Raw genomic sequence first — 16,218 nt, forward strand, 5'->3', positions numbered from 1 at the left:
CATCTGGGAAACCAGCACTACAGTAAAACCTTCTACAGGTACCACCGCAGAATCGAGGTAATGAAAGCGAGACTCTTAGCAGAGTGCGTGGTAGTTAAGTGCCCCGCTCAGGATGTAGTTATTGTTTGAGATAAAGGGTCCAAAAAGTAGTTCAAAACCGAAAAGACTCACTCTGGAGGAAATAGAGACGGGGCTAGGTTGTATTTCCTCCTTTGAACCCCCTGGTGCAGCCGGAGCCCGCGCTCCTTAAAATGATCTCCAGTTGTCCGAAAGGCCCTCCAGGGATCTGGCGAAACGGGGGCGGGGGAGGGCTCGAGGAAGAGGAGAAGCTGAGCCCGGGCCCCAGAAGCTTGGTGGCGAAACTTTGACGCCTTCTATTTAAAGTCGCGGGGCTCGCCCGCCCCCGGCGCCTGGAACCGGAGCCGCCCCCGCAGGGGCAGGGCTGGGAGGGCAGGGGCCAGAGCAGTCGGAGGGAGAACACCAGGCGCGGCGCGGGCGGCTCCGGCTCCGACTCCGGCCCCGGCCCGGGAGAGGCGATGGCGAGCCGCGATAGCAACCACGCTGGCGAGAGCTTTCTCGGCTCCGACGGGGACGACGAGGCGACCCGGGAGCTGGAGACAGAGGAGGAGTCGGAGGGGGAGGAGGACGAGACGGCGGCGGAGTCGGAGGAGGAGCCGGACGCCAGGTAGCGCGAGCCTCTCTCCTCGGCCCAGGGCCTGCAGGGCAGCTAGCAGCTCCCTCGCTTGTTTGCTTTAAGTTTTTAAGCTCTGGGGTTGTTTCCCTCAAGTTAGGCACTTACTCTCTGGGTGCACAGCCGTTTAAAAGAACTTGAAGGTGAAGGTGCTCGCTGTCAGCTGGAGTGACAGGCCCGCCTGCAGCAGAGTTCATTACCCCCGCCCCCAGCTCCTTGTGACTCGCTGCTCTTGTTTATTCCTGAGGATTTGCTTAGGTCCTGCCTAACTGCCGAAATGTGCTGGAACGCGTACATCTGGCCCAAGGCACAGGAACAATCGCTAAATCCTGAGCTAGAGAAGGGGGTGGGGTGGAGGCGGTGAAGGCGCACTGGTACCTTCAGATGAATGGCGGTCTCCCCGGCGGCCTAGCACTGGACTAGGCTGCAATAAGGTGACCTTATTTTGATACAAAGGCCCATAAATTCTTTGGGGGAAAAGAAGCATGAGTTTCATTATTCTCTGTTCTTCAAGCCCTACTTCTTTTTTCCAGGTCCCAAGTATCAGTTTCCGTGAATGTGATGAAGTAATACTATGTAAAAAAGATGCGCCTCCCACCCTTCGATCTCCCACCCTCCGTCCCTTTCTTTAAGAAGGCCCTAAAATGAGAATAATAGAAATAATCTAATCTCTATTTGGATTTGCTTCAACCTTCACTGGTTCTCCTTGAGTATGGGTTTTGGGTTTTTTCCCTGACTGTGCGTCAGTCAGTGATGTCTCTTTTTCAGTCTGTTCGTAACAGTGGAAAGGCTTTGAAGGTGGCAGGTGGGTGTGTACCATCTCAGAACGCCCAGCTTACCTAATCAAAGCCAGCAAAGCCGATGTTGAAGAAGTAGCCCATAGAGTGGCATTGAGGAGGATGGACGGTCAGGCAAGAAGTCCTGAATGCATGTCACATGTTTACCAAGCAACTACCAAGTGGGAAGCAAGCACAGTCCCTGGCCTCAAGGACTTTGTGGAAAAAGTTCCCCTAACTTTCTCCCCTGTGGGGAAACGTTTCCCTGACATGGGGAGTGTGAGGCTATATAGAGGTGGAGGGAAGGACGGTGGGTACTGTGCAAGGGCAGAAGAGGGAGTATTGGGCTGGAGCTGCCTTGAAGTAGTGGGTAGGGACTACAAACAGGAAGAGCGGAGGAGAAGGCACCTGTAGGAAGTGGATCAGGGAGTAGGGGACCTGTGATCCCTTGGCAGTGTTGAGAAGGGGAAGTCTGTCAACCCCAGCTTTTATTACCTTTCCCTTACTGTTGTCTGCGATCCTCATATCCTTGCCCAACCACATTTACAACCAAGAGAATCTGAAAACTCATTTACACTAAAATGTGAGCAGCTGACAGTTCACCACTTTGGGGTTGTATTGCCATTTGACAAAGGTCAAGGCCTTCAGAAAAGGATATGATTTGTCTGCAGTAAACTTCAGCCTGCTCTGACTACAGACAGTAAGGTGGACACCAGGTAAAGAGGTCAGAATAAATAGAGTGGAGGGAAACATGAGAGAATATGGAAAATGGAGGCCTGGAAAAAGCATCCAATTTATTTTTTATTAGATGACAAGGGTAGCAGGAAGTCAGCAAAACTTCTGGATTTAGGAAAAGCACATGTTGACAAAAAAGCGTCAAACTCTGTAAAATATTTGAAGAGACTGATTCTGAGTCAACTATGAGTGACCAGTGGCCTGTGACACAGCCTGCAGGAGATCCTGAGAACATGTGGCCAAGGTGGTTGTGGGACAGCTTAATTTTACACATTTTAGGGAGACATGGGACCTCAATCAAATACATGTAAGATGTACATTGGTTTGGTCCAGAAAGGTGGGAAAACTGAAGGGAGTGGGGGCTTCTAGATTATAGGTAGGTTTAAGTTTTTTCTGATTGGCAATTGGTTGAAAGAGTTAAGTTATTCTCTTCAGACTTGGAATCAGTGGAAAGGAATGTCTGGGTTATGATAAGGGAATGTTGGGACCAAAGTTTTCTCATGCAGGTGAAGCCTCCAGGTAGCCAGCTTGAGAGAGAATAGATTGTAAATGTTTCTTATCAGACTGAAAGAGTTGTTCTATCAGTAATTCCAAAAGGGAGGGGGATGTAGTGAGGCATGTTCCATCTCCCCACCCATCATGGCCTGAGTGAGTTTTTCAGGTTAGCTTTGGAATGCCCTTGCTGAAAGGAGGGATCCGTTCAGACGGTCAGGGGGCTTAGAATTTTATTTTGGTTTACAAATCTTTATTTTAAAATTCAAAAGGCACAAAGTAATCTGTAAACTTTCCTTTACCCTTTCAGGTATGATATGTAATTATCTATAGTAACCTTTCTGAATTGAGGAAAAATTCTCTTTAATTATAAAATGCTTTTGTCGTGGAGGAAAGCTCATCATTTACATACACCAACATGTATATTGGATCAGAGAACTATCCTGATATATCATCCAGTGATATGAATGTGACATATAGCATCAAGAGGCCTGATTGTGAATCCTGTTAATTGTTCCATAATGGGCAAATTCTGTCCTCTTTGAGCCCAGTTTTCTCATCTGTAAAATAATAAGAACTCCTAATTCATCAGGTTGTCGTAAGGATTGCATAAATTATGTGAATGTGTGGAGGAGTGCTTGGTTCTTAGTAGCTTCCCATTAAGCTTTAGTTTCTTTGATTCCATCAGATGAGTCATTATTAGCAGGAAGGCTCTACCTTCTGCCCACTGTTCATCCATGAAGGGAGAGATGGTCTCAGCTTTCAGTATAAATAATGATCCTATTTCATTTTTTATTTATTCATTCACTAAACATTCATGGAGTGCCTACTATTAGTATTTGCCATAGACAATGCAAGGTGCTGGGGATACAAAAATAACTAAGAATCCATTACCGTCCTCATGTTTACATTCTAGTTGGGGAAACAGAAAAATATAATTATGTCGTTAGCTGTTAGAAGAGATTTAAGGAAGAAAAGGTCTGCGTGAGACACCTCAAAGTCTTGGGATCCATACTACCTGGAAGGGTTGGAGAAGGCTTCATCATTGCAGCGGTGTTTTGAATCATAATAAAATGCCTCACAGTGCTTGTAGTTTGTGGATATCAAAAAATATTTTTATGTTTCTAAAACTTCACCAGAGAACTTTTGTGAAAGGCAGATTATAAAACCCACAGGATTTTAGAGCTAGCAGAGGCTTTAGAAGTATCTGTTCCCAACCGGTCTGACTTTAGATTCAGAAACTGAGTGTCAGGAGTCGTTTGCTCAAAGTCACACTTTTTTTTTTTTTGAGGCAGGGTCTCACTCTCGTTGTCCAGACTGGAGTACAGTGGCATGATCATGGCTCACTGCAGCCTTAACTAACCAGGCTCAGGTGATCCTCCCACCTCAGCCTCCTGAGTAGCTGGGACTACAGCTGTGCATCACCAGGCTGGCTAATTTTTTGTATTTTTATAAGAGACAGGGTTTTGCCATGTTGCCCAGGCTGGTCTTGAACTGCTTGGCCCAAGCAATCCATCTGCCTCAGCCTCCCAAAGTGCTGAGATTATAGGCATGAGCCACCGTACCCGGTCTGCCACAGAATTTTTTGGAGTAGAATTAGGAGTAGACCCCAGTCTGGACTCCAGTTTAATGTTCATTAATTTATTCATTTGGCAGATATTTATTGAACTCCTACAATGTGCCAAAAACTTCCTGGGCACAAGGAATACAGCTGTGAACAAAATAAATAAGGTCTCTGCCCTGCTAAAACTCACTCCAGTTTGGGGAGACAAATAAATAAAACATATAGTATGTCAAGTGGTAATACATTATGAGGACAAAACAGCAGGATAAACAGGTGGGATGTATTTGAATGAGGTGGTAAAGAAAGCCTCTCTGATGAGGTGACATTTGAGCAGATACTGAAGGAATGAGTTTCTAGGCAAAGGGAAGACCAGGTGCAACGGCACTGAGGCAGGGATATGTGTCTTGTTTGAGGAACACAAGGAGGTCAGGATGCTGGAACAGAGTAAGGTAAGGGAGAGAGTGGTCAGAGTCGAGGCTAAGAGATAGTTGAGTTGCAGATCATGTACGGCTTTGTAGCCCATGGTAAGGACTTTAAATTTTATTCTGAGTAAAATTGGAAGCTATGTTCTGTCTACTATACCAGTCTGGATAAAAACAAACAAACAAACAAACAAACAAACAAACAAAAAACAAGGAAAGCACAGTGATTCCTTTAAATAATAAGCACCTATATATTTGTGTTTTCATTTTACTAGTATTTATTAAACACCATGTGCCAAACGCTATGTTAAATGTTTCAAACTCATGGTTTCCTGTATAGAGAGGAGACAGAAGTAAATACAACTGTTATTTTTGTATTTCTCTTGCTGTAGACCAGTGAAAGCTAACTCTTTCAGCCTTTCCCACAGATCACTTAGAAACTTTTCAGCATTTTTATTTTGGGTCATTCTCTGATGATCAATTTTCGTTTCTCTATTTAAGCACAGAGGATTTTTGCTACAGCAGTACCCAAAACTTAAAAATCACCTTCAGTTGCAGCTTTGCCAGTGCTTCTATAAAACAGGTCTGTCTAAGCTGACAGAATTAAAATTATTAGTGACATTCACATTTAACTAGTCCTTGTAGGAAATCAACCTTTTGGAAGGTGCAGAGAATTTGTAAGTGGTTTTCGTTATCAGTACAGAGCACTCTGTTTCCGTATATCTATTTATATGGTGTCTCCCACAGATGTGCTTACCTAGGTTTTTTGACAAGTGTGTTATTTGAGCCAGCCTTCTTCTGAGGTCAGTGGAAAGAGCTCAGAATGGGAGGGGTGACTGCTCAGGATGCCAGAGGCTGAGGGAGGATAGAAGATAACATAGTCACTTGTAGCCAGAAACTGAAGAGCTATTTAAGTGTTGGCTGCATGGATATTATATGTCCTTGGTAAGACTTTGACTCAACGAAGAGTCAAACACAGCAAGAGTTGGAATTATCATTATTTTTTCTTTAAAAGGCAAACTTACTAAAAGTGTAGGACATACTGATAAAATTTTACATAAAAAAAGTCTATATTCCCTGGATATTCTGAAAACAGGCTTTATGAAAACCTAATCTTCTTTAGTCGGTAAGCCAAATTCCCCTTCCTACCAACATGACTTAAGAGAATCAAATACAAGAGACAGGTTGTGGCTGTACATGAAAATAACCTTTGATTTAGTCCAGCATTAGCCTATAGAAATATAAGGTGAGCCACATATTTAATTTTAAATTTTCTAATAGCCACATTTTAAAAAGTAGAAAGAAACAAGTGACATGAATGTTAGTAATCATTTAACCCAATATCCAAAGTATTACCATTTCAACATGTAATCAGTGAAAAACTTATTAGAGATATCTTACACTATTTTGTACTAAGTCTCTGAAATTTGATGTTTTTTAAATACTTATAGCATGTCTCAATTCATCTTACCTAACCACATTTCGAGTGCTTCATAGCCACATGTGGCTAGTGGCTATCATACTGGACAATGCAGGTCTGATAATACCTAGAAATCTGCTAGCTTCATTGGAATCTGGAGAATTGCTGCGTTGGTAATAAGTTCTATATGCCAGGCCCTGTGCTGGATACCAGGGACACAAAGAGGATTGGATGACACAGTTGTTTTCCCTCAAGGAGCTCAGTCTGGTGAGTGGAAGCGGTTAATTTCAATGTGATATCATAAGCACTACACTAAGGATATTAACAGAGGAATATCCAAAGACGTTCTTCCTAAAATGAGATTTAGAAAGATTTCTGTAGAGTGACACTGCGATTGGGCAGAAAGATATTCCAGGCACAATATGTGGTTAGGTATTCCTTTAGTTACTGGTTCCAGCTCTTGTGCTGCTAATTGCTGCTCTGTCTAAACTTTCTTGTTATTATCCAGAGTCATCTCAGGATTTTTTAGGGTTGAGAATATTTGTTGATTGGATAAGTGAATGGTGTGAATAAATAAATGAATAAATGAGTGTGTGAGTCAAGGGCAAGTCTTCCAGACTTCTACAAGAAGCAAGTTTAGTTGGGATATTGAACTTGTAAGATCAGGTAAGACTTTTGTTGGTTGTTGGCAGTTCATTTACCAGGGATTGATAATGCCCAGTGACTCTGGAAAGGCAGTAGCTTGGAGGGAACAGTGACAAGTACTGAAGGATTGTTCAATTAAGGTGTCTGCAGTCATCAGTGCCCCCTTCTGTGACTTGTCAGAAAGTCACCCCTAGACTGATCCTTCAGCTAGATCATAGATGGAAAAATAAGAACAGACTTTGCTTTTGCTCAGAGAAAATTTTCTGTTAAGACAACCAAAGTGAATTCAGTTCCAAAATTCTTCAGCCTAATCTGATAAAGTCCAAGATATGGGGGAAAATTAATTGATGCTACTGTTCAGTCCACCAAACTAAATGCTCAGAGCCCTCTCAGGGAGCTGTTAATGTGTTTTCTTCATGTAAGTATGCCTCCTTTTAAGAAAAATTCACTTGCAAAATTGAAATTTACATTCACTGTTGTATACCATAAATATATACAATTTTGATTAAGAAAACTTAGAGAAATTTACATTCATTACAAATTTCCTCCTAATGGCTGATTTCACAAGGGCACTTAAATTGTTGATTTATAAATAAAATTAATTTCTTCCATTTAAAGAAATGTTTTTATTGGCCAGGCGCGGTGGCTCATGCCTATAATCCCAGCAGTTTGGAAGGCCGAGAGGGGCGGATCACCTGAGGTCAGGAGTTCGAGACCAGCCTGGCCAATATGGTGAAACCCCATCTCTACTAAAAATACAAAAATTAGCTGGGTGTGGTGGTGCATGCCTGTAATCTCAGCTACTTAAGAGGCTGAGGCAGGATAATCACTTGAACCCGGGAGGTGGAGGTTGCAGTGAGCTGACACCATGCCATTGCACTCCAACCTGGGCAAAGAGAGCAAAACTCCGTCTCAAAAAAAACAAAAAACAAAACAAACAAAAAACAATGTATTTACTGTAAGAAAAGAGGCTTATTCATTCAAAATATATTTACTGTGGGCCTATTGTGTGCCAGGCAATATAAACATGGAGTGAACAAAACAGGTAAAGTTATGAATCGTCAAAGTTTAGCCTCTGGGAAGGACAGGTATTAAATAAATAATCTCATAAGTAATTAGCTAAAGCAAATGCATTGGTACAATGAATTGGACCTAGGGAGCTGAGGTAGGGACCTGCTAGGACCCTCAAGTCCCAGTCTCTGAAGCCTCCTTGCTTCAGAGACTCCCTGGGAGTTTTCAGTCAGCCTCTGGTCCCTCTTGTTAGTCCTTCTCCATCTGCCTACAACAAAAGGTTTCACTGTCCTCTAATGAGAGTCTGGCAAGACAGCCTGGCTGCTGATGACTCTTATCCTAGAAGGGACTTCACACGTCATCTCCTTTACCCTCATGCTTCTGATGAGTGAACAGAGGCCCAGATAAGAGGAGGGAAACCATCACTTAGTCAAGGAACATCTAATCTCTTCCAAGCACTATCACTTGTTATTTGGAGTTATTTTTACAATAGCTCTGTGATATAGGCAGTGTTTTCATTCCCATGCTGAGTAATTTACCTAATTTCAGACAGCTGGTAAGTAGCACAGCTAGGATTCTAACCCCAGTCTACTGGCAGGGCCCGTGCTGGAACCATCATCAGTTCAGTGCTCACCTCAAGATTACATAATGTGTATATTACACACACCTGTTTTCATTAGCCAATTTATTTCTTTTATATTTGAGTACAATTTTGCTATTTTTAAATAATCATTTCAATTCAAACTTTTTTAAAGGTAAAAGCATCAAAGACTCAAAAAATCTGCATAGTAGCTAATCTTGACCAGCATCTTAGCAATATTAAGTTTCCTGATGTGTAATAATGAGAGTAGATCTTATCTTTAAAAATAGATATTAGGCAATCCAGTGTGACTGCATTTTCATAAGGCCAAAGATAGTAGCACCAAAATAACTTCCTTATATGCTGTATGGGATCATGTAACAAACTTGCAACAGTTATTTACCATAATATGTATAAAATTCAGATTCTCTGTTTAAAAGACAATTTATATTAGTTTTGGCATCATGAACTTTGAAGTTTTTCTATTTATTTATTTTTTCCCAAGAGGGCATGAGAAGAGATTGAGACAACTGACTTCAGCTCTTCTTAGAATTTTGGGAGCTCCAAGAAGAGCTTCAATAAATCCCCTAGTCATCCATCACAATTTTGAGCATAAATCAGGTTACATTTCATTAAAAAAAAAAAAAAAAACACCTGATAGAACTGAGAAGACCAAGATGATCATCCTGGCTGTGCCACTTACTATGTGACGTGGGGCAGGATACTTCGCCTCTCTGTGTCTTTACCACAACTTTCCCACTTTCTCCCTGACTGGCCCCTGTCTACCTCTCTCAGCTCATCTCATGCCACTGCATTTTCACGACACTCCAGCCAGCCGGCTAATGAGCCTGTTCCTCCATCCAGGTCTTTGCTCTTGCTGTCTGCTCTCTCTGGAATGCTTCTTTAAATCCACTATTCAGGTTTTGGTGCAAATGACACTTTCTTAAAGAGGCTTTCCTCAACTGCCATGCCGCATGGGCTTAGTTCACTCCCTTCATGTCTTTCACGGTCACGTTATTCATTATTTCACATTGCTCTTAATAGCACCTATCATTATCTGAAATTTTATTCGTTACTGCCACCACCAGAATAGAAACTCCATGAGGGAAGGGGCCTTGCTTCTCTGTTGCATTGCCAACAGCTAGAACACAGTGCCTGCTACAGAGTAGGTGCCTAATAAATGGTGGTTGTGGCCGGACACGGTGGCTCAAGCCTGTAATCCCAGCACTTTGGGAGGCCGAGGTGGGTAGAGCACTTGAAATCAGGAGTTTGAGACCAGCCTGGAGAACATGGTGAAACCCCATGTTTACTAAATATACAAAAATTACAGTGGCGGGCACCTGTAATCCCAGCTACTCGGGAGGCTGGGGCAGGAGAATCGCTTGAACCCAGGAGGAAGAGGTTGCAGTGAGCTGAGATGGCGCCACTGCACTCCAGCCTGGGTGACAGAGTGAGACTCTGTCTCAAACAACAACAGAAGAAAGAGAGAGAGAGAGAGAAGGAGGGATGGAGGGAGGGAGGGAGGTAGAGAGGGAGGGAGAGGGAGGGAGGGAGGGAGAGAGAGAGAGAGAAAGAGAAAGAGAGTGAAAGAAAGAGATGTTGAATGCATGAGTAGTTGGGGTTCACCATAACATTTTATCCCTAGGATCTCAGTTCCTTCTGTCTGATGCACACCACTCGTATTACCACCCTCCTAACAAATTATCTTGTTCTTTATTATCCTCATGCCAGGATAATAAAAGGCATGGAGAGTGAAAACCGAGCAGTGGTCATTGATCTGGCAAAATGCAAGTCTATAGAGAGAGATGAATAACTAATGGAAATGCAGACACCTTTGAAAGGGTTAATAGTTTAAGCCTATCAGCATCTGCTTTAGATTGAATTCAGTTTTGAATAGGTCCTTTCAAATACGGGATCTAGGTTACTCTCCTGGGAGAAGAGGATACTAGAAAGTGGAAAGAGGGAAGTGGGTGCCTAGAAGAGGAGAGGGCCCCCAGAGCACACTGGGTGCTACAGTTGTGCCTCAGTCTGTCCTGCTCACAGGAGTGAACCGAGGGTATCACCCAGGAAACTGCAGAAAACTGGCTGCAAACTCTTGGCCTCAGTCACTGATAACTGCAGGAGGGGGTGACATTCTTATTTCCCTGACTCCTCAGAGAATCCGATACAGAAGGGGAAGAGGAGCATGGACAGAGTTAACCGTATTGACATATAAACTAGAACTGCCTGAAAACCAAACGTGGAGTTAAAGCATCTGATAGAGTTAGGACCCCTAATGCATTTACATACTTGACTCCTTGGAAGAAAATTCTAGTGGAGTCCCTGGACACCATCCTAGGCGGGCAGGGAGATGCAGGGTAATACAACCTTTGTGGCTGGAGGGCCAAGTCCGAGAGAGGAATGCTGGCATCTGAATATCAGACCTTATTATCTGAATAACTGACTGGAATCAGTGGTCTACTTTACCTTAGAGAAAAATGGCAAGAAACGGCAACAACTCTTAGATTTTTCTTTCTCTTTCTGTTCCAGTTGATACTTGCTGCTCAACCTGCTACAGTTCCACTTGTCAATCTCATAAGTTTCCTTTGACTGAGTTTGCATAGTTTAACACTTTCATGAATTCAGAAACCCAGGCTTTAGTGACAACACTGCCACCGAACAGGTTTCATTTTGCTAGGAAAGCCTTATGTAAGTTATTTTCTCTAGGTGAGGAGTGCTGCTTTGGGTTCCAGAATCTTCACCAGTTAGGGTTTGGATTTGCAATAGAAGTAAACTGTGATCAATTTAAGCAGAAAATTGAGTGGTAGCTCATAAATCATGGGAAGGTTGGAGAACTAGTCATTAAACAGGAACAGTCCCTCAAACTATGCCTCGAAACTGCTCTGATGAATTATTTCAACTCAATTATAAAAAGACAACCCAATTTAAAAATAGGCAAAGGATCTGAGTAGAAGTTCTCTAAAGAAAATATGCAGATGTCCAGTGAGCACATGAAAAGATGGTCAACATCATTATCCATCAGATAAATGCCAGTTAAAACCACAACAAAACCTAAGTGTCTAGTAATGGATGAGTGGATAAGGAAAATGGGATATACAGACAAAATGGAATATTATTCTACTATAGAAACAATGAAATTCTATCAGTTGCAGTGATGTGGATGGATCTGGAGATCATTATGTTAAGGGATATAAGCCAAGCACAGATAAACAAATATCACATGTTCTCACTCAATGGGAGCTAAAAAAGATCTCATGAAGATAGAGAGTAGATCGGTGGTTACTTCAGGCCAGGAAGGGTAGCAGGGAGGGAGGGATGAAGACAGATTGATTAATGGGTACAAATATATACTTAGGGCTGGGCACAGTGGCTCACACCTGTAATCCCAACACTTTGGGAGGCTGAGGCAAGCAGATCACTTGAGGCCAGGAGTTCAAGACCAACCTGGCCAACATAGTGAAACCCCATTTCTAGTATTTAAAAAAAAAAAAAAAAAATTAGCTGGGTGTGGTAGTACATGCCTGTAGTCCCAGCAACTCAGACAGGAGAATCACTTGAACCCAGCAGATAGAGGTTGCAGTGAGTCAGGACTGCACCACTGCACTTCAGAGCAAACTCTGTCTCAAACAAACAAACATACACTTAGAAGAAATAATACCTGGTGTTTGATAGATCAGTAGCGTGATTGTAGTTAACATTAATTGACTGTACATTTCAAAATCTGTAGAAGAAAATAAATCAAATGTTCCTAAGGTAAAGAAAAAATAAATGTTTAAGGTAATGGATATCCTAATTACCCTGACTTGATTATATAAATGTCTCAAATGATCACATGTACTGAAAAAATATGTACAGCTATTACATATCAATAAAAAGAAATTAATTAAAATCTCACACACACATAAATAAAACCACAATAAGATACCACTTCACACTTCTAAGATGGCAAAGACAGATGTTGGGAGAGGATGTGGAAGCATCAGAATCCTCATATAACACTGGTAGGAATGTAAAATGTTACAACCACTTTAGAAAACAGTCTGGCAGTTTCTCAAACAGTTAAACATAGGCTTACCGTATGAGTCAGCAATTCCACTCCTAGGTATGTACTGGAGAGAAATGAACACATTTGTCCACATAAAAATCTGTACATTAATATTCATAGCAGCATTATTCATAATAGCCAATAAATGGAAACAACACAAATGTCCATTAAGTAATGAAGAGATAAAGAGGCCGGGTGCAGTGGCTCACACCTGTAATCCCAGCACTTTGGGAGGCCAAGGTGGGCGGATCATGAGGTCAGGAGATCGAGACCATCCTGGCTAACATGGTGAAACCCTGTCTCTACTAAAAATACGAAAAATTAGGCAGGCATGGTGGCTGTACTCCTACCTGTAGTGGTGGCTGCAGTCCCAGGCACCCATAGTCCCACCTACTTGGGAGGCTGAGGCAGGAGAATGGCGTGAACCCAGGAGGCGAAGCTTGCAGTGAATTGAGATCTTGCCACTGCACTCCAGTCTGGGTGACAGAGTGAGGCTCCGTCTCAAAAAAAAAAAAAAAAAAAGAGATAAAATGTGGGCTGGGTGCAGTGGCTCACACCTGTAATCCCAACCAATACTTTGGGAGGCCAAGGCAGGAAGATCATTTCCACCCTGAGTAACATGGTGAGACCCTGTTTCTACAAAAAAATTTAAAAATTAGCTGAGCATGGTATAGTTCTAGCTATTCTGGAGTCTGAAATGGGAAGGTTGCTTAGGCCCAGAAGTTTGAGGCTACGGCAAGCTATGATCTGCCACTGTACTCTAGCCTGGGCAACAGAGCAAGACCCTGTCTCAAAAAAAAGTGTTATATTCATACAATGGAATATTATTTGGGCATAAAAAGGAATGATGTACTGATATATACTATAACATGAATGGACCCTGAAAACTTTATGCTAAGTGAATAAGTCAGACACAAAGAAACACATATTGTATGGTTTCATTTATATGAAATTTCCAGAATAGGCAAATCTTTAGAGACCCAGAGTAGATTTGTGTTTGCCTAGAGCTGGAAGGGTGATGTGGAAGGGATTAGGGGTGATGCTTTAGGGGAATGGGGTGTCTTTTGGGGGTGATGAAAATGTGCTAAAATTATCTGTGGTGATGATCGCACAACTCTGTAAATATACTAAAAGGCATTGACTGGTACACTTTAAAAGGGTGAATTTTATAGTATGTGAATTATACCACAATAAAGCAGTTTTTAAAAAATCGTCTGGTGAGTAAACTGTTGCCATGGCTGGGGCACTAGATGTCACAATTTATGCTATTGCCACATCCACACCAGCAGTTCCATATTGCAGCAACTGGGACTCCTGCTACTGCCAGAGAGAACAAGGAGCTACACATCTGTTTGTTTCCTCAGTAGCTCTCAAGTCAGTCTAAAAAGGGACGTGAAGGTCATCACTAGGAGAGTATCTAGTGCTGTCAGTTCTGTCTCCTCAGGCCCCCCAAGGTGAGGAATCCACCAAGTGGGAAGAGAGAGTATTTGCTCAACTGTCTTTTTGGATGTCAGATGTCTGCTGGATCAGCAAGGGGCCCCGGGCTGGGCTGTTCTTCAGATGTTGTTACCTGACCCTCAGATCATTTAACACAGGATGCAGTATATTTTGCTATTTCTGTGGATGTACAACACTTTGTTTAAGCAATAGAATAAATTGGTTAATATTTCCCAAGGAAATTGAATTGAAAATACAACATAGATCAGTGAACAGATAAAACCATATGAGGTTGAAGTTTTCCCCCATTAAATATCAGCTGAATCTGAGTATTCACTGTTTATTCCAGCATGAACATTCCATTTTACAGTAAGAACAAAGAAGTCTTTCACTCTGGCCTCAATATGACCTGTCTTACACACCTTGGTATTTCTGCTTTGGGGTTTCAAAACTCCTTTGAAATCCTGTCACTGTTTGCTATTATCAGGAAGTTAATTCCTTCTAAAGCCTTTTGGTCTGTATGCCTAGGGTAATCCTCCTTTGGAGAATTGTCACCATCTCACAGGTGGGCTATAATAGAGTGTATGTATGACCCTGGTTCGGGGGGAAATCAGATTCTAGTAGTGTCAGATTTTCTTCTCTGGTAAGTTGGAAATGGAGGCATCAAGATTCTCTTTAGTTAGCTTTAGAAAAGGGGCTTGGAGGACGTTTCTCAACTTTTTGGAGATCTAGTCAACTTTATTTTGATCTTTTCTTGAAAATTATTAATTTTTCTATCAGTCAAAAAATATTCTAGGGCCAGAAATGGTGGCACATGCCTGTAATCCCAACACTGAAAGGCTGAGGCAGAAGGATCGATGAAGCCCAGGAGTTTGAGGCCAGCCTTGTCAACACAGGGAGAGCCTATCTCTACAAAAAATTAGCCTGGGATGGTGGTGCACGCCTGTAGTCCTGGCTACTTGGGAAGCCGAGGTGGGAGGATCGCTTGAACCCAGAGGTCAAGGCTGCAGTGAGCTATGATTGCACCAGCTTGGGCAGCAAAGTGAGACTGTGTTAAAAAAAAAATTCTAAAGGTACGTCCTGAAACTGTCCAAACTGCCCAAGATGTGGTAAAGAAGAATATTAGCTAAAATTGCTGAGCATAATTTGGTGTCTAAGATGGTGTCCAGGGAAAAAAAAAAGGTATATTTAATGCTAAATAAAAACTATCTGTCAAGGCAGGAATCCCAGAGTGTAGAAGGGTGGGGAGGTGACAATCTGTAGGGAAAGGGTGTGACCCCCACTGTGGGTCTGAATGCTGTATCACACTCAAGTGTGTTCTAAAATCTTAAAACAGTTCGCCCAAAGTAGAGCAACCAGAATTCTATGAACATACCCTGTGTTCAAGGGTCTGAAAGCCATTTGAACTGGTCCTATCACCCAGGAGAGGCTCCATCCTTTATCAAAGCAAGTCATGCCAACAAGCAGAAGTTTTCCTACCCCTTTATTTTCATTCTCTTGGATGTAGAGATTAGAAGAGGGAAAAGCAATAAAATAACTTTTCTGAAAGCCAGGAGTCCCTGCCTTTGTTCTTGGTTGATCTCTTAATCTCTTTGGGAAATAATTTTCTGTTACTGAGGGTGCCATTTGGCTACAGCCATGTTGAGAGAGAGAGAGAGAGAGAGAGAGAGAGAGAGAGAAGACTTGCAGAGACAAGGAGAGACCAGAGCCAAATTGACACATCAGAGATAGAGTAGCTCCCTTGACTCCTGATGGTTTTCCTGTTTCCCCTTCACTGGGAGGCCTGGATATACCTCTGGCCTCTGGATCCTATGAGAAGTCTTTATTTCTTTAAAATAAAGACCCTCTATTTAAGCTAGCCTAAAAGAGTTTGTTTCTTATCACCACAAGTGCCTTAACCCCTTCTTAACATTTCTAACAGCTTTAAAAAAATTTTCTCCTGGCCGGGTGCAGTGGCTCAAGCCTGTAATCCCAGCATTTTGGGAGGCTGAGGTAGATGGATCATGAAGTCAGGAATTCAAGACCAGCCTGGCCAATATGGTGAAACCCCGTCTCTACTAAAAATACAAAAATTAGTGGGGCGTGGTGGCACACGCCTGTAGTCCCAGCTACTCAGGAGGCTGAGGCAGGAGAATTGCTTGAACCTGGGAGGCATAGGCTGCGGTGAGGCGAATTGTGCCAGTGCACTCCAGCCTGGGTGATAGAGCGAGACTCAGTCCCGATAAGATAAGACAAAATGAGATAAGATAAGGTAAGATAAGATAAAGATAGAGATAAGATAAGATGAAAAATTTTTCTCTTGCAGGCCTTGGCAACACATGTGTTCTAACCCAGAGCTAGCCAAAAGAACCCCCTAGAACTGGAGTTATGCCCTACATGTCCAGAAATTATATATATATA

At 42.5% G+C, this 16,218-nt stretch overlaps 1 protein-coding gene across 1 annotated transcript in view; it reads left to right on the forward strand.

Moving 5' to 3' along the window:
- Window positions 1-419: 419 nt before the first annotated feature.
- Window positions 420-16,218, forward strand: part of CMYA5 (cardiomyopathy associated 5) — a 114,662-nt gene continuing 98,863 nt past the window's right edge. Inside the window, exon 1 of the mRNA XM_017870909.1 lies at window positions 420-685. Within this exon, the coding sequence (XP_017726398.1) occupies window positions 537-685 (149 nt within the window). The 5' untranslated portion in view covers window positions 420-536. The remainder of the gene's footprint in view (window positions 686-16,218) is intronic.

Source organism: Rhinopithecus bieti, unplaced genomic scaffold, assembly GCF_001698545.2.
Source record: "Rhinopithecus bieti isolate Rb0 unplaced genomic scaffold, ASM169854v2 scaffold_5216, whole genome shotgun sequence".
Classification (NCBI taxonomy): domain Eukaryota; kingdom Metazoa; phylum Chordata; class Mammalia; order Primates; family Cercopithecidae; genus Rhinopithecus; species Rhinopithecus bieti.